General features: G+C 40.3%; 2 protein-coding genes across 4 annotated transcripts in view; one reads left to right on the top strand and one right to left on the bottom strand.

The window, feature by feature from the left end:
* LOC107971125 (uncharacterized) overlaps positions 1-23,820 on the bottom strand; it is a 178,804-nt gene that overhangs the window by 139,511 nt on the left and 15,473 nt on the right. The window lies entirely within an intron of this gene.
* On the top strand, positions 14,338-20,771 carry ASB12 (ankyrin repeat and SOCS box containing 12). Of its 3 annotated transcripts, none has more exons than XM_529011.8 (3): positions 14,338-14,507; positions 19,290-20,136; positions 20,497-20,771. In XM_529011.8, the coding sequence occupies exons 2-3, from the start codon at positions 19,314-19,316 to the stop codon at positions 20,628-20,630; spliced, it is 957 nt and encodes a 318-aa protein (XP_529011.1). In that variant the 5' UTR covers positions 14,338-14,507; positions 19,290-19,313; the 3' UTR covers positions 20,631-20,771. The 3 variants fall into 3 exon arrangements, with proteins under 3 accessions (XP_529011.1, XP_016799057.1, XP_016799056.1); XM_016943568.4 differs by lacking the exon at positions 14,338-14,507 and adding an exon at positions 18,115-18,223; XM_016943567.4 differs by lacking the exon at positions 14,338-14,507 and adding an exon at positions 18,115-18,250.

Raw genomic sequence — 23,820 nt, 5'->3', positions numbered from 1 at the left:
ATTATCTCACTAAATGAAGAAAAGACTTTTGATAAAATGCAGTATGATTTCATGTTAAAAACCCCAAGGAAGTAGGCATTCAAGGAACATACCTCAAATCAATAAAAGCCATCTATGACATAGCAGTAGCCAAAATCATACTGAATGGGCAGAACTTGGAATAATTCCACTTGAGAACTGGAACAAGACAAGGATGTCCACTATCACCATTCCTATTCAACATAGTACTGGAAGTACTAGACAGAGAAATCAGGCAAGAGAAAGGAATAAAAGGCATCCAAATAGAGAGGAAATCAAACAATCTCTGTTTGCAGATAATATAATGCTATACCTAGAATATAATGCTAGATATAATGCTATCCCATAGTCTCTGCCCAAAAGCTGCTTAAGCTGACAAACAACTTGATCTGATATACAATTTCAGCAAAGTTTCAGGATACAAAATTAACATAGAAAAATAAGTAGCATTCCTATACACCAACAACATCCAAGCTGAGAGCCAAATCAAGAATGCAATCTCATTCACAATAGCCACAAAAAGAATAAAATATCTTGGAATACAGCTAACCAGGGAGGTGAAAGAACTATACAATGATAATTATAAAACACTGCTCAAAGAAATCAGAGATGAGACAAACAAATGGAAAAACATTCCATCCATGTTCACAGACAGGATGAGTCAATATCTTTAAAATGTCCATACTTCCCAAAGCAATTTGCAGATTCAATGCTATTTCTATCAAACTACCAACGAAATTCTTCACAGAATTAGAAAAACTATTTTGAAGTTTATACCAAAAGAGAGCCCAAATACCTAAGGCAATCCTAAGCAAAAACAAACAAACAAAACAACAACAACAAACAAAACCAAAGCTGGAGGTATCACGTTACCCAATTTCAAACTATACTACAAGGCTACACTAACCAAAACACAAAACAGCATATTAGAAAAAACAAAACAGACATGGAAAACTGGAACAGAATAGAGAACCCCAAAATAATGCTGCAGACCTACAACCATATAATCTTCGGCAAAGTTGACAAAAACAGGTAATGGGAAAAGGAGTTCCTGTTCAACAAACAGTGCTAGGATAACTGGCCGGCCATATGCAGAAGACTGCAACGGGATGCCTTCCATACACCATATACAAAAATCAACTCAAAATGGATTAAACACTTACATATAAAACTTAAGACTATAAAAATCTTGGAAGACAACCTAGGAAATAACATTCTGGACATAAGGTCTTGTAAAGAATTCATGATGAACATGCCAAAAGCAATAGCAACAAAAACAAAAATTGACAAATGGGATCTAACTAAAGAGCTTCTGCCCAGCTAAAGAAACTATCAACATAGTAAATTGACAACCTGCAGAATGGGAGAAAATATTTGCAAACTATGCATCTAACTAAGGTCTAATATCCAGAATCTACAAGAAACTTAAACAAATTTACAAGTTAAAAAAAACATTAAAAAGTAGCAAAGGTCATGGGCACTTTTCAAAAAAAGATATACACACAGCCAATAAGCTTATGAAAAAGTGCTCAACATTGCTAATCACAAACCTGCCCATGTACCCCTGAACCTAAAATAAAAGTTAAAATAATCATAAATGAAAGAGAAGACATTAGTATCACATATAAAACAAGATTATAAGAGACTATTATGAATAATTATATGCCAAAAATTGGATAACCTAAAAGCAATGGATGAAGTCCTAGCCACATACAACCTACCAAGACTGAATCATGAAGAAATAGAAAACCTGAACAGACCAATAATGAGTAACCAGATTTATTCAGTAACTAAAAGTCTCCCAACAAAGAAAACCCAGTACTGGGTGGCTTCACTGCCTATTTCTACCAAACATATAAAGAAAAACTAACACCAGTTTTCTTCAAACTGTTGCAAAGGTTGTTGAAGAGGACATTCTCCCTAACTCATTCTACAGGGCCAGCATTACCTTGATACCAAAACCAGATAAAGATACAACAGAAAAAGAAAACTATAGGCCAATATTCCTGATGAACATAGCTGGAAAAATTCTCAACAAAAGAGCAAACTGAATCCAACAGGACAAGAAAAAGATAATACATCATTATCAATTGGGATTTAATCCAGGGATGAAAGGATGGTTCAACATACACAAATCAGTAAACATGATAAAACACATCAACACAATTAAGAACAAAAGCCATATGATTATCTCATCAGGTACAGAAAAAAGCATTTGATAAAATTCATCATTCCTACATGATAAAAACTCTCAACAATGTAGGCATAGCAGGAGCATACCCTAACATAATGAAGGCATATATGAAAAATCCACAGCTAACATCACACCAGATGGGGAAAAGCTAAAAATATTTCCTATAAAAACTAGAATAATACAAGGATACCAACTTTTACTGCTCTCACTTAACATAGCACTGGAAATTCTAGGCAGAGCAATGAGGCAAGAGAAAGAAATAAAAGGCATTTGAACTGGAAAAGATGAAGTCAAAAATTTCCTCTTTTCAGATGACATGACTTTATATTTAGAAAACCTTAAAGAGTTTACCAAAGAATTCTTAGAACTGATAAACTCAGTAAAGTTGCAGAATACAAAATCAACATACAAAAATCAGCAGTGTATCTATATACCTATTATGAATTAGCTGAAAAAATAAATCAAGAAGAAAATCCTATTTATACTAGCTACAAAAAAATACCTAGGAATAAATGTAACCAAGGAGGTAAAGGACCTCTTCAAGGAAACTACAAAATACCAATGAAGCAAAACGGAAGAGGACACCAACTAGTGAAAAGATCATCCCATGCTCATGAATAAGAGTAAATATTGTTAAAATAATTATACTACCCAAAGCAATCTACAGATTCAATATAGTCCCTATCAAAATATCAATGACATTCTTCACAGAAATGGAAAAAAATCAATCCCAATATTCTTATAGCAGCAAAAAAGGGCCCAAATAGCCAAAGCAATCATGTGCAAAAATAACAAAGCAGGAGGTATCACACTACTAAACTTGAAAATATATTACACAGCTATGGTAACCAAAACAGCATGGTATTGGTTTAAAAACAGTCACATAGACCAATGGAACAGAATAGAGAACCCAGAAATAAAACCACATATTTGCAGCCAACTGATCTTCAACCAAGTAAACAAGAACTTACACTGAGGGAAAGACACCCTCGTTAATAAAAGTTGCTAGAAAAATTGCAAAGCCACATGCAGAATAAAACTGGGCAAAGAACATGAATAGACATTTCTTAAAAGAATATATAAACAGGTATATATCCAACAGGTATATAAAAAATTCTCAACATCACTAATCATTAGAGAAATGCAAATCAAAACCACAATAAGATATTATTTTACCCCAGTCAGAATGGCTATTATTAAAAATACAAAAAAATCATATGCTGTCAAGGATGCAGAGAAAACAGAACTCTTATACACTGTCGGTGGGAATGTAAATTAGTACAGCTGCTGTGGAAAGAAGTAGAGAGACATCTCAAAAAATAAAAGTAAAATTACCATTCAATCCCACTACTGTGTATCTATTCAAAGGGAAAGAAATATATCAAATAATACTTGCACTCCATCAATATGTCCATCAATGGATGAATGGATAAAGAAAATGTGGTATGTGTACATAATGGAATACTATTTAGCTATATGAGAGAATGAAGTCATATCATTTGCAGCAAAGCATGGATGGAACTAGCAGTCATTATCTTAAAAGAAATAAGCCAGGTACAAAAATACAAATATCACATGTTCTCACTCATATGTGGGAGCTAAAAAGTTTGATTACATGGAAGTAGAGAGTGAAAAGATAGATAACAGATACTGATGCCTTAGTCCATTCGCATTACTATACCTGAGGCTAGGTAATTTATTTTAAAAAGTAGGTTTATTGGGTTCCTGGTTCTGCAAGCTGTACAAAAAGCATGGCACTAACATCTGCTTCTAGTGAAAGTTTCAGGGAGTTTCCAATCATGATGCAAGGTGAAGCAGAGCAGGCAACACATGATCAGGGATGAGGAAGAAAGAGAGGGTGGGGAACAGTGTCATACTCTTTTAAACAACCAGATCTCCCATGAACTGATAGAGTAACAACTCAGGCATTACCGTGGGGATGGAACAAAGCCATTCATGAAGGTTCCATCCCCATAACTCAAACACCTCCCATGAGGAACCTCCTCCAACACTGGAGATCAAATTTCAACTTGAGATTGGAAGGGACAAATATCCAAACTATATCTGGGAAGGGTGAATGGGAGAATTGAGGAGGTTGAAGAGAAGTGGGTTAATGAGTACAAACATACAGTTAGATTGAAGAAATATATCCAATATTTGATAGCAGAGTAGGGTGAGTACAGTTAACAAAACTGTATTATACTCACTTGATGGAAACCCTAAACACCCTGAATTGATCACCACACAGTATATATGTAACAAAATTTCACATGTACCCTATAAATTTGTATAAATTTTTTAAAAGTGTGATTTTCACATAGTGATAGACATATGGACCAGTGACATAGAACTGAGAGTCCTAACAAACCAACACACCTATGGCCTTTTTTTTTTTTTTTTTTTTTTTTTTTTTGACAAAGCTTCCGGGTATATTCAGTGAGTGAAAAAAAAAAAAAAAAAACTCTTCAAAAATGATGCTAGAAAAACTGAATTCGCATATGCAAAATAACGAAGTTGGATCTTTACCCCACAACATATACAAAAATTAACTCAAATGGATCAACGACCCAGATATAATAGATAAAATTGTGAAACTATTGTTAAAAAAAGATATAAATCTTCATGTACTTGGGTTTAGCAATGCATTTGTAGAGGACACAAGAAGCACAAACCACAAAGCAGTAAATAGATAAATTGAACTTCATTAAAATTAAATACTTTTATGTATCAAAGCTCATTATTAAGAAAGTGAAAAAGAGACATTATCAAGATGGCTGACTAGATGTGTCTCATGCTCTTTTCACTCACAAAGAAAGACCTTAGTAACAAATAACCACACTTGAGATAACACTGTAATTCCAGCAAGGAAATGATAAAAACATTCTCAGATATGGAAACTTGGGATGGCAGTGTAGAAAGAGAACCAAATTAAGTGAAAAGACAACCCACAAAATGGTGGGAAATATTTGACAACTTTTATCTAATAAGGGTCTACTGTCTCAGATATATGAACTCCTAAACTCGACAACAAATAGACAAAAACCTAATTTAAAAATGGGAAAAGTACACAGCTAACATCATACTCAATGATTAAAGATTGAAAGCATTTCATGTAAGGTCAGGAATAAGACAAAGATATTCATTCTCACCATTTCTATTCAAAACAGTACTGGAAGTCCGAGACAGAGCTATAGTAATTAAAACAATGTAGTACTAGCATTAAAACAATGTAGTACTAGCATAAAAACAGACATGCAGACCAATGAAACAAAATAGAAATACCAGAAATAAATCCTCACATATATGGTTAAATTATCTTCCACAAATGCTAAGGCCACTCAGTGGGGAAAAGGAGAGTCTTTTCAAAAAATGATTCTGGCAAAACTGGATATTTGTTGTAGGAAGTCAGGGACCCAGAACGGAGGGACCTGCTGAAGCCGTGACAGAAGAACATAAATTGTGAGGACTTCATAGACATTTATCACTTCCCCAATCAATACTCTTATAATTTCCTTTGCCTGTCTTTACTTAAATCTCTTAATCCCATCATCTTCATAAACTGAGGATGTATGTTTCCTCAGGACCCTGTGATGATTGCATTAACTGCACAAATTGTTCATAAAGCATGTGTGTTTGAACAGTCTGAAATCTGGGCACCTTGAAAAAAGAACAGGATAACAGCGATGTTCAGGGAACAAGGGAGATAACCATTGGGTCTGACTGCCTGGAGCCGAGCAGGACAGAGCCATATTTCTCTTATTGCCAAAAACGAGTAAGAGAAATATCGCTGAATTATTTCCCCAGTAAGGAATATTAATAATTAACAGCCCTGGGAAAAGAATGCATTCCCAGGAGGAGGCCTCTAAAATGGCTGCTGTAGGGGTGTCTGCCTTATGCAGTCGCCGATAAGGCATGAAACACGCCCTGGCCTCCTGCAGCGCCCCCAGGCTTGCTAGGATTAGGAAATTCCAGCCTGGCGAATTCTAGTCAGACTGGTTCTCTGCTCTTGAACCCTGTTAAGATGTTTATCAATGACAATGCATGCACAGCGGGACACGGAACTTCATTAGTAATTCTAGTTTCACCCTGACCTTGTGATCTCGCCCTGACCTTCTGCCTTATGATCTTTAGTTGCCCTATGAAGCATGTGATCTCTGTGACCCACACCCTGTTCGTACACTCCCTCCCCTTTGAAAATCGCTAATAAAAACTTGCTGGTTTTGCAGCTCAGGGGGCATCATGGAACCTGCCAACATGTGATATCGCCCCCAGACACCCAGCTTTAAAATTTCTCTCTTTTGTACTCTTTCCCTTTATTTCTCAGACCAGCTGACACTTAGGCAAAATAGAAAAGAACTTATGTTGAAATATTGGGGGCTGGTTTCCCCTGATAGACATTCACATACAAAAGAACCCTTATCTTATATCATATACAAAAAATAACTCAAAATGGATTAAAGACCTAAATGTAAGACCCCAAAATATAAAACTCCTAGAAGAAAACATAGACCAAATCTTCGTGACATGGGATTTGGAAGTGATTTCATGGCTATGACATGAAATGCACAGGCAACAGAAGCAAAAATTGACAAATGGTAATACATCAAACTTAAAAACTTTTGTGCATCAAAAATTAATATCAACAGAGTGAAAAGGCAACTTATGGAATGGTAGAAAACATTTACAAATTATATATCTGATAAAGGGTTAATACCCAGAATAATAAAGAACTCCTACAACAAAACAACAATGAATCAAACCAAATAATAAATTTAAAATGTGCAAAGAACTTGAATAGACATTTCTCCAAAGGTAATATACAAATGACAAAAAAGCACATGAAAAAATGCTCAATATCATTAATCATTAGGGAAATACAGATTGAACCCACAATGAAATATTATCTTACACCCATTAGAATGGCTACTATAAAATAAAAATCAGAATATAACAAATGTTGGCGAAGATGTAGAGAAATCTGAACCCTTGTGGATTGTTGATGGGATTTTAAAATGGTGCAGCCGATATGGAAAACAATATGGCAGTTCCTAAAAACTTAAAAATAGGGCTTCCACATGATCCAGCAATCCCACTTCTGGGTACATACCAAAGAGAATTGAATGAAAGCAGGAGCTCAAATAGATGCTTGTAGACCAACGTTCGTAGCATCATTATTAACAAAAGCCAAAGGTGGGAGCAACCCAAGCATCCAGTGATGGATGAATGAACAAAATGTGATATATACATACAATGGAATATTATTCATCTTTAAAAAGGAAGAAAATTCTGTAACATACTATGATATGGTTTGGATTTTTGTCGCCACCCAAATCTTATGTTGAATTGTAATCCCCAGTTGTGATGGTTAATACTGAGTGTCAACTTGATTGGGTTGAAGGACTCAAAGTATTGATCCTGGGTGTGTGTGTGAGGGTGTTGACAAAGGAGATTAACATTTGAGTCAGTGGGCTGGGGAAGGCAGACCTACCCTTAATCTGGTGGGCACAATCTAATCAGCTGCCAGCAAATATAAAACAGGCAGAAAAACGTGAAAATGTGAAACTGGCCTAGCTTCTCAGCCTACATCTTCCTCCCAAGCTGGATGTTTTCTGCCCTCAAACATCAGACTCCAAGTTCTTCAGTTTTGGAACTCAGACTGGCTTTCCTTGCTCCTTAACCTGCAGACAGCCTATTGTGTGAATCTTGTGATTGTGTGAGTTAATACTTAATAATAATCTCTCTCTCTCTCTCCATATATATGTGTGTATATATATATATGTTCTATATATATAGTTCTCTCTATATATTCAATTACTTCTGTCCCTCTAGATAACCCTGACTAATACACCAGTGTTGGAGGAGGGGCCTAGTGGGAAGTGATTGGATCATGGGGCAGATTTCCCTTTTTCTGTTCCCATGACAGTGAGTGAGTTCTCATGAGATCTTGTTGTTTAAAAGTGTGTACCACCTACCCTTTTGTTCTCTTCCTGATGCTCTGGACATGTAAGATGTGACTCCTTCCTTTTTGCCTTCTGACATGATTGTAAGCTTGCTGAGGCCTCCCCAACCATGCTTCCTGTACAGTCTGTGGAACTGTGAGCCAATTAAACCTTTTTTCTTTATAAATTACCCAGTCTCACATAGTTCTTTATAGCAATGTGAGAACGGACTAATACATACTACTAATGAAAACTTTGATGAACCTTGAGGACATCTGCTAAGTGAAATAAGTCAGTCACGAAAAGACAAATATCACGTGGTTGCACTTATATTACATATTTACAGTAGTCAAATTCATAGAAATAAAAAGTAAAATAGTGCTTTCCGGGGGTTAGGGGAAAGGAGAGTTGGAGAGTTGTTTAATGAATACAGAGTTTCAATTTTGCAAGTGGGAAAAAGTTCTGGAGATCTGTTGCACAAACATGTAAATATACTTTACACTACTGAACTGTATACTTTAAAATGGTTGAAATGGTAAATTTTATGTTATCTGTTTTTACCACAATAAGTGTTGTGTTATAGGTACTTGATTTGGCATGAATGCACAGGCTTTGGCAAAGGAAGGAAATAAGTTGGAAGCAGCTCATAAGAGCCTATATTTTATAAGAGCCTGTAGTTTACAAAGTATTCAAAGCTTGTTGTTTTTCTGACCATTCTATTACGTAATTAGTATTTGCTAGTTACTAACATTCAAGTTTGACATTTAGAACTAGTGCTTTTGGTGTTTAATGGACCACTTCTTTGATACTAGATGCACACAGGCCTGCACTCTGTGTGCAATACAACAACAGTGCAATGTCATAAACCAAATGGTTGCATTCCAGAAGACAGTCACCTAGAAGTGGATGTAAGTGCCCTCTGAGTAGGGCAGACAGATAAATACTATGATTTTTTGATATCTGAGACTTTGTCAAACAGCTCTTTGTGCACCTGCCTTTGCTTTCTCAAGTATAAACCGGCTAATAAACATGAGTATGTTCTAAAATTTAAAAAAAGGCAAAGTACTTGAATAGACATATTTCCAAAGAAGATGTATAAATGACCAATAAGCACACTAAAAGAGGCCAACATCGTTAGTAATTAGAGAAATGAAAACCAAAACCACAAGATTCCACCTCACACCTACTGGGATGGCTATAATCAAAAACAAGGAAAATGACAAATATTGGCTAGGATATGAAGAAATTGGAACTCTCATAGATTGCTGGTGGGAATATAAAATGGTGCACCTGTAATGGAAAAACAGTGTGTCTCTTTTCCTCAAAAAATTATAGAGCTACTATATAACCCTGCAGTTCTACTCCTAGGTATACACACAAGAGAAATGTATGAAGACAAGTTCATACAAAAACTTACACGTGAATGTTCATAGTAGCATTCATAATAGCCCAAAAGAAAAAACAATCTGAGCGTCCATCAAAGGATTAATGGATAAACAAAATATGGTACATACATAAAATGGAACGCTATTCAGCCTTAAAAATGAATGAAGTTCTGATATAGGCTGCAGCATGGACGAACCTTGTAAGCATTATTCTATGTGAAATAAGCTACACACACACACACACACACAACCAAATTATTGTATTATTCCACTCACATGAAGTACCTAGAATAGGCAAATTCATAGAGACAGAAGTTTATAAGATGCTGAAAGGAGGGGGGAATGGGGAATTTTTATTTAATGGGTACAAAGTTTCTGTTTGAGATGATTAGAAAAAAACTCTGGAAACGGATAATGATGGTGTTTGCACAACACCGTGAATGTAGTTAGTGTCACTGAATTGTACACTTATAAATGGTTAAATCGGTAATATATATGTCTGTGTGTATGTATGTATGTGTGTGTGTATATATATGTATGTATATATGTATATATATATAATCATAATAAAATAATTACAAATAAGAATACTAGGAATAACTTTACCATCATAAATTCAACAACTTAGAAAAAATCGACCAATTTTTCAAAAACCACAAACTATCAAAACTTTAAAAGAGGTGAAATAGGTTATATGAATAATCCTATACCCATTAAAGAAATGCAGTTTATTATTTAAAGTTTTCGGAAAAAGAAATCTCTGGGTCCAGGCAGTTTCACTGGACAATTCTACCAAAAATGTAAAGAAGAATTAACACCAATTTTACACAATTTCTTCCAGAAATAGAAAAGGAGAGAACATTTCCCAACTCATTTTATGAGGTCATTATTACTCTGATACTAAAACCAAAGACAGAACAAAAAAAGAAAACTACAAACCAATATTTCTCATCAAGTCAGATGCAAAATTCCTCACCAAAAGTATTAGCAAACTGAATCCCACAATGCATAAAAAAAGAGTTATATGTCATTACCAAATGCGGATCATTCCAAGAATGCAAGTCTGGTTCAACATTTGAAACTAACAAACATAATCCACCAGTCAAGAGATTAAAGAAAGCAAAATGAAATGATCACATCAGCTGATGGAGAAAAAAGCATTTAACAAAATTTAACATTCATTCCTGATAAACTCAGAAAACTATGAAGAGAATTTCATAAGCTTGATAAAGGGCATCTTTGAAACGTACAATTAACATCATACCTAATTGTGAACGACTGAATGCTAATTCTCTAAGACTGGGAAAAGGCACACATGTCCACTCTCACAGCTCTTATTCAACATAGTCTTGTATGTTCTGGCTATTGTATTAAGGCAAATAAAACAAATAAGGCATACAGATTGGAAAAGGAAAAATAAAATTGCCCTCATTTGCAGATGGCATGAATGGCTATGTAGAAAATCCCAATAAACTTACCAAAAAACAAAAACAAAAGTAAACAATCAACAACTACAAAATCTTTCCTGTGACTAAGGAGTTCAGTTAGGATACAAGATCAACACACACAAAAAAAATCGCATTTCTTTTTTTAAAATTTAATTTAATTTTACTTTAAGTTCCAGGATACATGTGCAGAACATGCAGGTTTGTTACATGTGCCATGATGGTTTGCTGCACCTATCAACCCATTATCTAGGTTTGAAGCCCCACAAGCATTAGATATTTGTCCTCATTCTCTCCCTCCCCTTGCCCCCCACCTCCCAGCAGGCCCCGGTGTGTGTTGTCCCCCTCCCCGTGTCCATATGTTCTCACTGTTTAACTCCCACTTATGAGTGAGAATCTGCAGTGTTTGGTTTTCTGCTCCTGTGTTAGTTTGCTGAGGATTTGGCTTCGAGCTTCATCCATGTCCCTGCAAAGGACATGATCTCACTCTTTTTTATGGCTGCATAGTATTCCATGGTGTATATGTACCACATTTTATTTATCCAGTCTATCATTGATGGGCATCTGTGTTGGTTCCATGTCTTTTCTATTGCAAATAGTGCTGCAATAAACATACATGTGCATGTGAACCAATTGCATTTCTAAGAAGAAACAAACATATGGAACAAGAAGAACCAAATACATGGAAACCCAAATCAAAATCCAATGCCATTTGCACCACAGAAATTGAAATATTTAGGTATATTCTTAACAAAATATACAATCCATATGCTGAAAAATCAGAAATGCTGATAAAAGAAATCAAAGAAGACCTAAATAAATGTAAAAACATATCATGTGCATACACTGGAAGACTCAGTATAACAAAGCACTCAATTCTCCCCAAACTGATATATAGATTTAACACAATTTCTATCAAAATCTCAAAGAGGTTTTTTGTAGGCATAGACAAGCTGGTTCTAAAATTTATATAAAGAGGTGCAGATACTAAAATAGCTAAAACAATCTTGAAATGAAATAGTAAAGCTAAAGGAGTCACTCTACTCTACTATAAAACGACAATGATAAAGACCTGTACACAGATGTTCATAGCAGCTTTATTCATAGTAGACAGATAGTAAATAGAACCCACATGTCCTTCAATCGGTCAATAATTAAACAAATTATGCTACATACCTACTATAAATCACATTTAGCAATAAAAATAAACAAACTTGATACATACAGCAACTTGAATTAATTTCAAGGACATGCTGAGTGAAAAACCTAATTCCAAATGTTTATATCATGTATGGTTTCATTCATATAATTTTGAAATTATAGATATGAAGAACAGATTAGAGGTTTCCAGGGGTTAGGTACCAAGGTGGGAAGAATGGCAAGGAAGTAGGAAGGAAGTAGATATGGCTATAAAAGGCAATGTGAAATATCCTAATTGGGATAGAACTATTCTGTATATTGTCTAAGGTGGTATACACAAGCTACATGTAATAAAATTGTATAGAATTAAATGTACGCACACAGACACAAAAAAGTACAAGTAAACCTGGGGAGATTTAAATAAGATAAGTGGATTGTATCAATGCCAATGTCATGCTTGAGATATTGTACTATAGTATTGCAGGATGTTAGCATTGGGAGAAACTCAGTAAAGTGTACTTGGAATCTGTATTAATTCCACAACCACATGTGAATTACAATTATCTCAACAAAAACTTACATTAAAAAATCCTGCAAATCTTTTTTTCAAGAATAACACCTTACTCTGTCATCTTTAGCATCATAATAGCTTATTTGTTGACTGCTAATTGGGCTTGCATGAGGCCTCAGACAAAGTCCCCTGGCTCAAGCTAAGCTGAAACTGGTATGCTTTTTGATGTTTCTGATCTTCAGAGTCACTGATCACACTAGGACATTCCGACATTTTCCAGAGGAGTTATCTGGTCTTCTGTGAGCTCCCTGGCACTATCAATGTGCAAGCAGATTGCTTGACCACTTCATGAGTGAGGTAGACAAGACTGGGGAGGGAACTAAATAGATAACAGATTGAAAGAAATAGTTGAAGGAGCTGGGGCTGTTTTCCCTGAAACAAGGTGACATGGAGGATATAATAACTGGGTTCAGATCCCTAGAGGGCTGTTTTGGGGCAGAAAAAGTGAGAGCTGAGTTTTTGACAAAGTTCCCAGTGCTGGACACATTAAAGTAATGGTGATGCTTTAGGGTGAGGAGAGTGGGAGGTTGTGGGCATTTTCTTCAGGCTGAGCCTGGTGGGTCAGTGGACTGGGAAGGTCTTTATAAATGACCAAGGCCTTCTTAAGCTATAGAAAAGCTGAGTGAGAACACATTCTGTTATGGAGGCTTCTCCTTCCTACCTTCCTCCTCACTCTGAGCAGTGGGGGAAGGGGAGGGGCAACGACTTGGAGGATATGCAGAGAGGCTCAGTTCAGAAGAGAAAAAAGAAGAGATTCCTCAGGGATATAGAACTAGAAATACCATTTGACCCAGCAATCCCATTACTGGGTATATACCCAAAGGATTATAAATCATGCAGCTGTAAAGACACATGCACACGTATGTTTATTGCGGCACTGTTCACAATAGCAAAGACTTGGAACCAAGCCAAATGTCCAACAATGATAGACTGGATTAAGAAAATGTGGCACATATACACCATGGAATACTATGCAGCCATAAAAAATGATGAGTTCATGTCCTTTGTAGGGACATGGATGAAGCTGGAAACCATCATTCTCAGCAAACTATCGCAAGGACAAAAAACCAAACACTGCATGTTCTCACTCATAGGTGGGAATTGAACAATGAGAACACATGGACACAGGAAGGGGAATATCACACACCGGGGCCTGTTGTGGGGTGGGGGGAGGTGGGAGGGATAGCATTTGGAGATATACCTAATGTTAAATGACGAGTTACTGGGTGCAGCATACCAACATGGCACATGTATACATATGTAACTAACCTGCACGTTGTGCACATGTACCCTAAAACTTAAAGTATAATTAAAAAAAAGAAGAAGAGAAAAAAAAAAGTGTGCTAGGCTGAGGCTGGACCTTCTCAGTGCCCCCTGGTGGAGGTGTGGGAACAACCGCAGCTCAGGGGCCTCACCCTGTCTCCCATTTGAGTGGCAGGGAGGGATATAGGAGGATAGGCTGGGAGCAGGAACCCTAGCCTCGTCAGGCACCTGTCTATCTGTCAGTCAGTCCTTCCAGGACTTCCCCATGGGAGAGCCCCTCCTCTTACTGAAATCGCTCCCAGAATGGCACTGGTAAGATAACACGGCCTGGGAAGAGGGGGTGGAGGGTAGCCTAAAATTAGCCCCTTGGACCAAGACTAGGGGCTGACTCCTAGTCTTTCAACGGCATTGTTAACAGTGGGAACCGAGAGCCCCAGCTGCTCCAGGTTGGGGCTGTAGGGGCTCCCTAAGGAGGGGACACCAGGGCCCCAATGTTTCACAGAGGGGCGGGGGGCAGCGACCCTGGGCAGCATGGCCTCAGGCTGAAGCCCGGTGAGTACCTGGAGCCTAGGACTGGTTTGAGAAGAGTGACCACTGCGGGCCCACAGACCTGTGATCACCCACTACCCGTTGTAGGCTGTTTCCGCTGGGTCTGGGACGTGGTGGGAGTTGGGGGAGGCGCTTGGAAGGTCGTTAGGGCAACCCACCAGGAGGAGGGAGGAGGGATATAATGCCAGCTCCCTGCCTTGTGTGTCCCAAGAGGATATGTCTGCCTAGGACCTCGGGTCTAAACAGACCTGCTTCTTGAGAGCAATTGTGATTATACACTACAGGAAGTGTGGAGATTTGTCTTTGTGTCCCTGTGTGGTGTTGGCTAGTCTGTGTGTGTGAGTGCCTTAGAGTGGGTTTAAGGGCATAAGGGCAGAACTCGTAAGGGTGGGAGAAGGAAGATGAGGCTTAAAAACGTTCTGCTAATGCCTGAAGGAATGCTCTAGGATGCACGGAAACCAACCACTTTCCTGTAGGAGTACTTAACCTGGATTCACAGACACCAAGAGGGCCTTAGATAGAATTCAAGGGGTCCAGAAACTTGGATGAGTAGACAATTACCTTTTTTCCCCCTAACCTCTTACTAAAATTTACTATTTCCTTCAAGGATGAATGCAGGTATCAAATGGCAGTAGCATAACCAGTTCATGTAATTTGGTTACCAGAAGAAACCACAGATATTTCATATCATATTACAGTTGTGGCAGAGATCTTGAAATGTCATTTATTACCACTTAGAAATTATTACTAGACCTTTTTATTTAATGTGTTACTAAAGAACATCTCTTACTATATCATGCATTTAAAAATATTTTGACAGTCACATTTTAATATAATTGGTTTCCTTTAATTTTATGTGTTTTATGTAGCAAAAACCATTCTGAAAGGTGTTTACAGACTTCGCTAGTTTGTCACAGGAACCAATATCACAAAAAAAAGGTTTAAAACTCCTACATCTTTAGGATCAGGAAGGAGCTACGTGCACATAACAGGCACATAGTAACTCTTTGATTAATAAACTACAGCAAAGTGAGGTAAGACAACAGGCTAGCTGGATTTCCTTGTCCTTATCTAATGGAGGCACGATTCACTCCAGTGCCACAGCCAGCTGGAGAGCATGGCTTGGTCTCCCTCTGGAGGCTCATTATATGAGCTCTGCTGTGGGCTCTTGGTATGACCTTAGCAAGAACTTCAGCATTTCCCTCTGCCACTCCCTGCCAATTATCTGCCCAGATCCCAGTCGCCAAAATAAAATATTAAGGAGGGAATTCCTACCAGTTATCAGAATAAATTATTTGTAAAGGAACCTTCCATTACCTAAGACCCTGGAATTCAGCATGACACTCAAAAGCTGAAGATCCTGGGAGCTGCAATGTGACTCTGCTGGAGTCAAGGGAGGGGGGTATGTGTTTGTGTTTCATCTTGTAATAGAAAGAACAGGAGGAGGAGTAGAGAAACCTGGATTCTATTTCTGACTCTGCTTTTGCCTTGATGTAAGGTATATGGAAAACCCCTTACCCTCTCTGGACTCAGTTTCCTCCATCCAAAAAATGGGGATAATATTACCTATTTTGTTACATGAGATTGCTTTGAAAAGCACAGGATTATAAGTGTGTTCTGAGTTCTTGTTAATGAGACAACTAACAATAACAACCATGTGACCTTACCAAAGTCCCTGCTCTGCTCTGAACCTTGGTTTCCCCATCTGTAAATTGAAAAAATTAAATTAAATGATCTACAAGGTCCCTTGCAGCTCTGAGGTTCTAGAAGTAGGGAGCAATCGCCTTAGAAAATGGAGACATAAGTAACAATCATCATCATAGTAAAAATAGTTACTGAGAACTACTTTCAGGCACTATTCTAAGCACTTACTATGTACTAACTCATTTAATCCTAACAACCCTCCAAGGCAGATACTATTGTTATTTTGTCTTTACAGATGAAGAAATGGGCACAGAGAGATTAAGTGACCTGCCCCAGGTCACACAGCTACTAAATGCTAGAGCTGGGGTAGAAGCAGAACTCCCATGTTTTGCCACTACCACATAAGGCCTCTTTATCTGCACTAGGGCAAACAAAGACCCATATAGAAGTTACAATACAGTGTGATGACTGCTATAGTGCTATAACACAGACTCTGCAGGAATTAACTTGGCAGAAGGAGTTGCATGTGGCAGAAAGAAACATGGTGTATATGGAGAGCCATCACTTTTTGTCTCTTGTCACTGGATCTCAGGATATAAGTCAAGGAGTAGTAGGAAGTGAGGCTGGAGAGATTGGCCAAGACTTATTCATGAAGGACCTCTGAGCTGGGCTAAAGTATTTGGGCTGTAGCTGGAAAGAAAGGGGAGCCATTAAGGTATTTAAAACAGAGGATTGGTAGAGATCAGATATGTATTTTTAAATTACCACTTTAGCAACAATGTGGAGAAAATATTGAAAAGAGAAACTACCTATGAGACCACTATAACTGCTGAGGCAAAAGGCAGTGGGGGCCTAGATGAAGCATAGTCAATGATAATGGTCCCTGAAGAGCACAGATGGTCTAGAGAAGTCTTTAGTAGGTAAAATCCACAGGACTTGATGGGATTTTATGAGAGTGGGATAAAGAGGCAAGAGCATTGACAGGAGTCTTGGTTTTTGGTTTGGTTGACCAGGTAGATGGTGAGGAAATGATATATGGATCAAGTTTAGTCATGGTGGTAGTGGTGGTGATGTGATACTGCTGTCTTTGAAGTGCTTGAAGAAACTCAGTGGATACATGCCTGGAGCTAAAGAGAGAGCTGGGGGCTCGGATAGAGACGCTTAAAATAATCAGAATAAAGGTGAGAGCGACTGGAGAGAAGAGGATGGAGAAGAGAACACAAATATTTCAGGGGAGAATGGGAAGGGAGAAAAATCAGGAGAGTGTGCTGGCAAGGAAGCTGATGGAGGAGTTTGTAGGGAGGAGTGGTCTGTAGGGATAGATATTCCAGAAAAGTCAGGGAAGAAAAGATCTTCAAGACATCCACTGGATTTAACCACAAAGATGACCTTTTGAAGAGCTTTCTTGGTGTATGTTTGAGTGTGGGTGAAGCCAGACTGCAGAGAATGGATAAGTGAATGGAAGGTGGTGAAGTACATAGTAGAAAACTATTTGGATATGTTTGGTATAAAGAAGGGAGAGACGAAGAGAAAGATAGCTAGAATGGGACAAAGGACCATAGAAGTTTATTCTCCTAAGTTTTGTCTCCTAAGATGGAGGCTAAAGGTGCAGAGTATGTAGTAGCTCTCTTACTCCTAATAACCTCATGAGAAAGTGACTTCCATTTCTGTCTTATAGATGAGGAAACTGAGTCCCAAAGAAGGGAAGAGACTTACCCAAGGTTACTCAGCAAAGAACTGAGAGTGCTGAGCTGCAAACCTGGGTCTGCTGGATTTCCAAAATCCTGTCCTTTCCATTGCACCCCAAGAATGAATAAATAATAACACCATATATGGAGCTGATGCTGGTGGGTGGGGAGGGGCCTAAAGTTTAGGGTGACCCTACCCACCCACCTCATAATTTTCTTTCTATGAGGTAGGTACCTGAGGTCCCAGACTAACAAAGAGGGGTGGGGGTAGACAGTGAATAAAAGAAGGTATGAGGTCCTGAGACCTCAGCTGCAGGGTATGGGAGAGTAGGGGAACTTAAGCTCTGAGAAACCTGCCAGCTCGCCCTGATGACATTACAAACTGAGGTGGGCGACCTTGACACTGAAGCACTGGTAAGGTCAGAGGTTAGGTTGAGTCAGACATTGAGCCATGAGTGGTTTTGTAGGGTGAGGATTATGGGAAGAGAAGAGTTGAAGGTTGAGTCAAAGGCTCTAGCCTGGGTCAGACAGGATGGAAAAAGGCTTAAGCCAGAGGAATGGGGAGGCAGTGTTGGCAATCAAAGGGACTCCTGGATTAAATTGGTCCTGGGGGAGAATCTAGTTGTAATCAGAGAGGAAACTTGCCCTGGGAGCCTCGACTGTTTCCTGCCATCTGTCTTCATTTTACTTGAAATATGTTCTTTGTAATGCCACCTCTTCATTTAATCAGTAAATATCATTCAATACCAGTTTCCTGAATACTTCTTTTCCTGAAATGTGGGACTTCATCTGAGGGAAGGTTACAGAAGGCTCAGATGAGGGAGCTTTAGTCATATATGAGGAGCTGTGAAGAGTTAAACTATCTGAAAATGGAGTTAAGGGCTTGCCCCAAAAGATTGATGTCAGAAAGCTCAGGGATGGCAACTTGACACCACAAAGTATGGTTCTATTGGCTTAGCCAGCGCCAGGCCAGAGCCACCTTACTAATCCACACATTCTGAACTGAGGAAAATGCATCTACCAGATTTCCAGCCATGATATAGCCCTACAAGGGGTAGAGGAATACAAGATGAATACAGGGTCCTTGCCCTGGAGTTTATACACTAATGGAACATAGATAAGCGGAAATGTGGTGTGAAAGTTCATAGCTGAAGTTTGGTTGTGATCCTTCAGAATCCCTGAGCAGGAAGAGGAGATTAGAGAAGGCTTCCTAGAAGTAGGAGTTTGAGGGGTAGGCAGAAGAGTGTATGCAAAGGCATCAAACTGTAAAATGCCCTGACCTGTTTTGGCAGTGTCTTTGGGGCCTGAAATAAGACAGTGGGATTGGGAGTGAGAAGTAGGAGACCCATGAATGAGTAGCCTGATGGTGAAATGGAGGGAGATTTCAAGGAGCGTGCGTGGTCAGGCTTTTGATGGGTACCCTCATTCTCTCCCACTTGTTTGTCACCCACAGATCTGGCATTTCCTTGTGCTCATAATGAGAATAGTTCTCCAATTAGCCAAGATGAACCTCATGGACATCACCAAGATCTTCTCCCTCCTGCAGCCCGACAAGGAGGAGGAGGACACTGACACAGAGGAGAAGCAGGCTCTCAATCAAGCAGTGTATGACAACGACTCCTATACTTTGGACCAGCTTTTGCGCCAGGAGCGTTACAAACGTTTCATCAACAGCAGGAGTGGCTGGGGCGTTCCTGGGACACCCTTGCGCTTGGCTGCTTCTTATGGCCACTTGAGCTGTTTGCAAGTCCTCTTAGCCCATGGTGCTGATGTTGACAGCTTGGATGTCAAGGCACAGACGCCACTTTTCACTGCTGTCAGTCACGGCCATCTGGACTGTGTACGTGTGCTTTTGGAAGCTGGTGCCTGTCCTGGTGGTAGCATCTACAACAACTGTTCTCCCGTGCTCACAGCTGCCCGTGATGGTGCTGTTGCTATCCTGCAGGAGCTCCTAGGCCATGGTGCAGAGGCCAACGTCAAAGCTAAACTACCAGTCTGGGCATCAAACATAGCTTCATGTTCTGGCCCCCTCTATTTGGCCGCAGTCTACGGGCACCTGGACTGTTTCCGCCTGCTTTTGCTCCACGGGGCAGACCCTGACTACAATTGCACTGACCAGGGCCTATTGGCTCGTGTCCCAAGACCCCGCACCCTCCTTGAAATCTGCCTCCATCATAATTGTGAGCCAGAGTACATCCAGCTGTTAATCGATTTTGGTGCTAATATCTACCTTCCATCTCTCTCCCTTGACCTGACCTCACAAGATGATAAAGGCATTGCATTGCTGCGACAGGCCCGAGGTGAGTGGTGAACAGGCCAGCCTCCTAGGCCACCTGGCTTGGAGGTCCCAGGGCTCTAAATCACGTATAAGCCAATCCTCTGAGGTGCACTGGAGAAAACTCCATCTTCCTCCCTCTCCTGGGGCCCCAGTAGAGAAGAGGGGTTATGTATTCCATGTTAGAGAAAGGTCACTAAGATAAGGTTGGGTGGGGGTGGGGAGCATTAGCCCAATTTCTGGTTCTGGCTCTGCCAATGACTGTTTTATTTCTTGGAAAGGATAGAGCATTAGGGCTGTAGTAGCCAGGGGAGAGTGGATGTAGGCTTGTGTGGGAGAATTTTGCTGATAATTGCTCCTCATGACCTGTTTCTTCTTGCTGTAGCCACTCCACGGTCACTTCTATCACAGGCCCGTTTAGTCGTCCGCAGAGCCTTGTGCCAGGCTGGCCAGCCACAAGCCATCAACCAGCTGGATATTCCTCCCATGTTGATTAGCTACCTAAAACACCAACTGTAATCTTGCAGTCTCCCCAGGAACTTATGATGCCTCCGAAAACCACCTGGGGACTCAGGTAGCTGGAGGGCATTACAGCCTCATCCACTTACCTGGAGCTGCTCTCCTGTATTATCCTCCACAATAAAATTCTCCAGAAAATAAGTCCCAGTGTCTGCTGTGTCTGGTGTGTGTGGGCATGGATGGGGGCATGGGCGTTATTGAGGGAAGGGGTATGATTGGCCATGGAGAAGGATAGCAAATGGTCTGGTATCTGACAGGCACAGGAGTCTGTAAGACCAAAAGAGGAAACTAACCCAATGGCCTATACCTCCCCACCAAGATCCTTTAGAGAGTTTTGGGAGCTGTGTTGCCCTGGAAGCAAGGTCCTGAATAATACAAGTGGGTAGAAGGGTAGCATCAGCTTGCCCAGCCCTGTGCCTCCCTTCAATTCTCTGGCTGCTACAAGACACCTTTTCATTGGCTGTCCCCCAGTCCCATATTACTTGAGTCAAGTGACTGAGGAGCCTCCCATTCACTCACCTTGAATCATAGGCTGCATTTCCGCTAGTCCAGTTTATATTCAAGATCTACCTGGGTAAACAAACTATCAAATATTTATGACAGAATATCTAATGTGAAAAATAAATTGGTTACATAGGTGATAGGCTGAGAATCCAAGTAAGACAAGCAGATAACTTAGAGATTAGCAAATGCAGGAAGCCAACATAACTTCTAGGCTTCAGGGATAAGGGAGGAGGGAGAGGGGTCATCTGATTGAAAGTGAAATCGCAGGCCTGCCCTCAAGGGCTAAAGCCACAGATGAGAAATGCGCCTGAGCTAGAGGATGGGAAGAGGTAGCCTCTTCTTTCCCTCATTCCTGCCCTTCAATCTGCCTCTGAAGTCTCTCTCATTGAGGAAACCAGAAGTCAATTAATATTAGAACCTGAGAAACACAGCTTACAGGGGTCAACCCCCTTGCAATCAGAGTGAGGGTGAGGTGGTGAAGAATGGAGGGACCATGGGAGGAGGTAGTATGACCTAAACCAGGAGCTGGAATCACACAGCAGAATTGAAAGTATGCTGATAGCAGGAACCACAGAGGAGACACAGCAGGGGCAGCACTCAAGGCAGAGAAGGCAGAGGCTAAGTACCCTGGCTTCTCCATTTTCCCTGCCTTCCCACCAGTGCCTTCTATTGGTTAAACCCAGCCAGAAGGTAGTTGACTTGGAAGCCTGGGAAATGCAGCCTGTAGGGGTCAGACCCCCTATAATGTGGAGAACTGGGGAAGGAGGCAAACAGACCCTGGAACAGCACAGATATCCACTTAAATCCAGGGAAATTCATTTTACTAAATTTTAATCCCTCCACAGGACCTTCTTGTATTTCTTCTGTACAACTGTGGGTGAGGACATGGATGAGCAGTGAAAGGGACACAAGATTAAGGGGTAGAGGAGGGAGCCCAGATAATCTGTCCCCAGGAAGCACTTTACATATTTAGAGCCCTTCCTGGGAGCTGCTTTGATGGTCTCCTACATCATGCTCCCCTATCACTGGGAAAGGAAGGCAGAGCACGGAGTCTTAATCTGATTTGCCCCTCACCTCTCTCACCTCCCCCACTCTCCCTAGCTACTTCTGCCTGAGAGACTTTAGGAAGGAAGGTGAGAAAATTGGACATCTATCTCCATGCTCCCGCCCCACCTAGCTTTCAGATTTTCATTCTTAGGCACTTTGGGAAACAGTGCAACTGTTTTTCTCCAAGGAACATAAGAACTAAAGAACTGAGGGCTTCAGGGTAGGCATCTTCAGCTCTCTTCTGTCTTTCTCTCAATCTGGGATCCTAGGTGGTAGTTTATGCAAAACCCCACCCCTAGCCCTGCCTGCCATTCCCTTAGGGCCCTTGGGGACTAAGTCAACCTCAGCAGCCCTATCTGCTATAGATCCCCAGGAAAGTACATCCTTCGAATGGGGCCTGGCCAAGGTGGCCTCCTCCATGGCATCTGGGACACAGACTCTGGTTTACCCAAGAAGGCACATGGACACTCTGGGCATTTCAAAGTACATGTGCTTGAGGAGGTTATAGGAATGTACAAAATTCTAGGTAAAGAGGAAGGGCCAAAACTCTTAGCTTCAATTTCCCAGATGAGGGAATTGAGAACCCACCTAAGGTAAGTGCCCATGTTATTATTTATGGTCCAGCTCTTCAAAGTACTTCTAGCTGTTCTTTCTCTGGTTGCCTGTGCTGTTAGTGAGAAGAGACAACTTTAAGTCCTGGTACCTTAATTTTGTCCCCTCCCCAGGCCTCATCATTCCCATCCAGAAAATGGGCCAGGAGTTGGAATGAATCACCTCAAATTCTGATGATGACTTTTCCAAGGCAATTTTGCCTAGGAAGTATGAGAAGAAAGCAGAGATGCTATTACTGCACCTAGAGTGAAATCTTCCTCTTGGCCTTTAGTGTCTTGTTGGCACTGACTCCAGGTGAAAGCTCAGTTTCCTCAATCCCCCTTACCCCCAGCACAGTCACTAGCTTTCAGAAGGCCAAATCTTAACTACTTCAGGTAAGCTAGGCCCCTTATCTCCCTTTTATCTCTCCTGACCTCCCTTTCCTTTCTGCCTTTCTTCCTTCCTCTCTCCCTCCTTTCTTCTCTCCTGCTATCATGTTAATGTTGTACTTCCCAAATTCAAATGTTGGAACCTAATCTCCAGTGTGACAGTATTAGGTGGTGAGGCCTTTGGGAAATGATTAAATCATGAAGGCTCCAGTTTCATGAATGGGATTAGTGACCTTGTAAAAGAGACCCCAAAGACATCCCTCACCCCTTTCACCATGTGAGGACACAGCAAGAAGATGCTGTTAATAAACTAGAAAGTGGGCCCTCACCGGACACCAAATCTGCTGGCACCTTGATCTTGGACTTTCCAGCCTCCCAAACTGAGAGAAATAAATTTCTGTTGTTTCTAAATTGCCCAGTCTAAGGTATTTTGTTATAGCAGTGCAAGCAGACTAAGACACCTCCCTTTCTTCCTTCCTGACATTGCCATTATCCTGGATCTTGGCTCTGCTTTGTACATGCCACTATCAGTCTGCACTCTCTCCTGCAATGGGAAAATTATTTTGCTTTATTCAAAAAGATGGCCCCCAAGGACTACATCCAAAGTGTAAAATGGCCCATGGGACTCCAGAAACCAGAGAGATCCCCATTCAGCTGCT

The sequence above is a fragment of the Pan troglodytes genome, chromosome X (genome assembly GCF_028858775.2).
Source record: "Pan troglodytes isolate AG18354 chromosome X, NHGRI_mPanTro3-v2.0_pri, whole genome shotgun sequence".
NCBI classification, from domain to species: Eukaryota; Metazoa; Chordata; class Mammalia; order Primates; family Hominidae; genus Pan; species Pan troglodytes.
Note: the sequence above shows the minus strand (reverse complement) of the source record. Positions and strands in the feature narration are given on the sequence as shown.

Coding starts and splice junctions, on each gene's coding strand:
- ASB12 (XM_016943567.4), top strand. CDS start 18,206: ATGACATTACAAACTGAGGTGGGCGACCTTGACACTGAAGCACTG. Junction 18,251..19,289: donor ACCTTGACACTGAAGCACTG/GTAAGGTCAGAG, acceptor TGTCACCCACAG/ATCTGGCATTTCCTTGTGCT. Junction 20,137..20,496: donor ATTGCTGCGACAGGCCCGAG/GTGAGTGGTGAA, acceptor TTCTTGCTGTAG/CCACTCCACGGTCACTTCTA.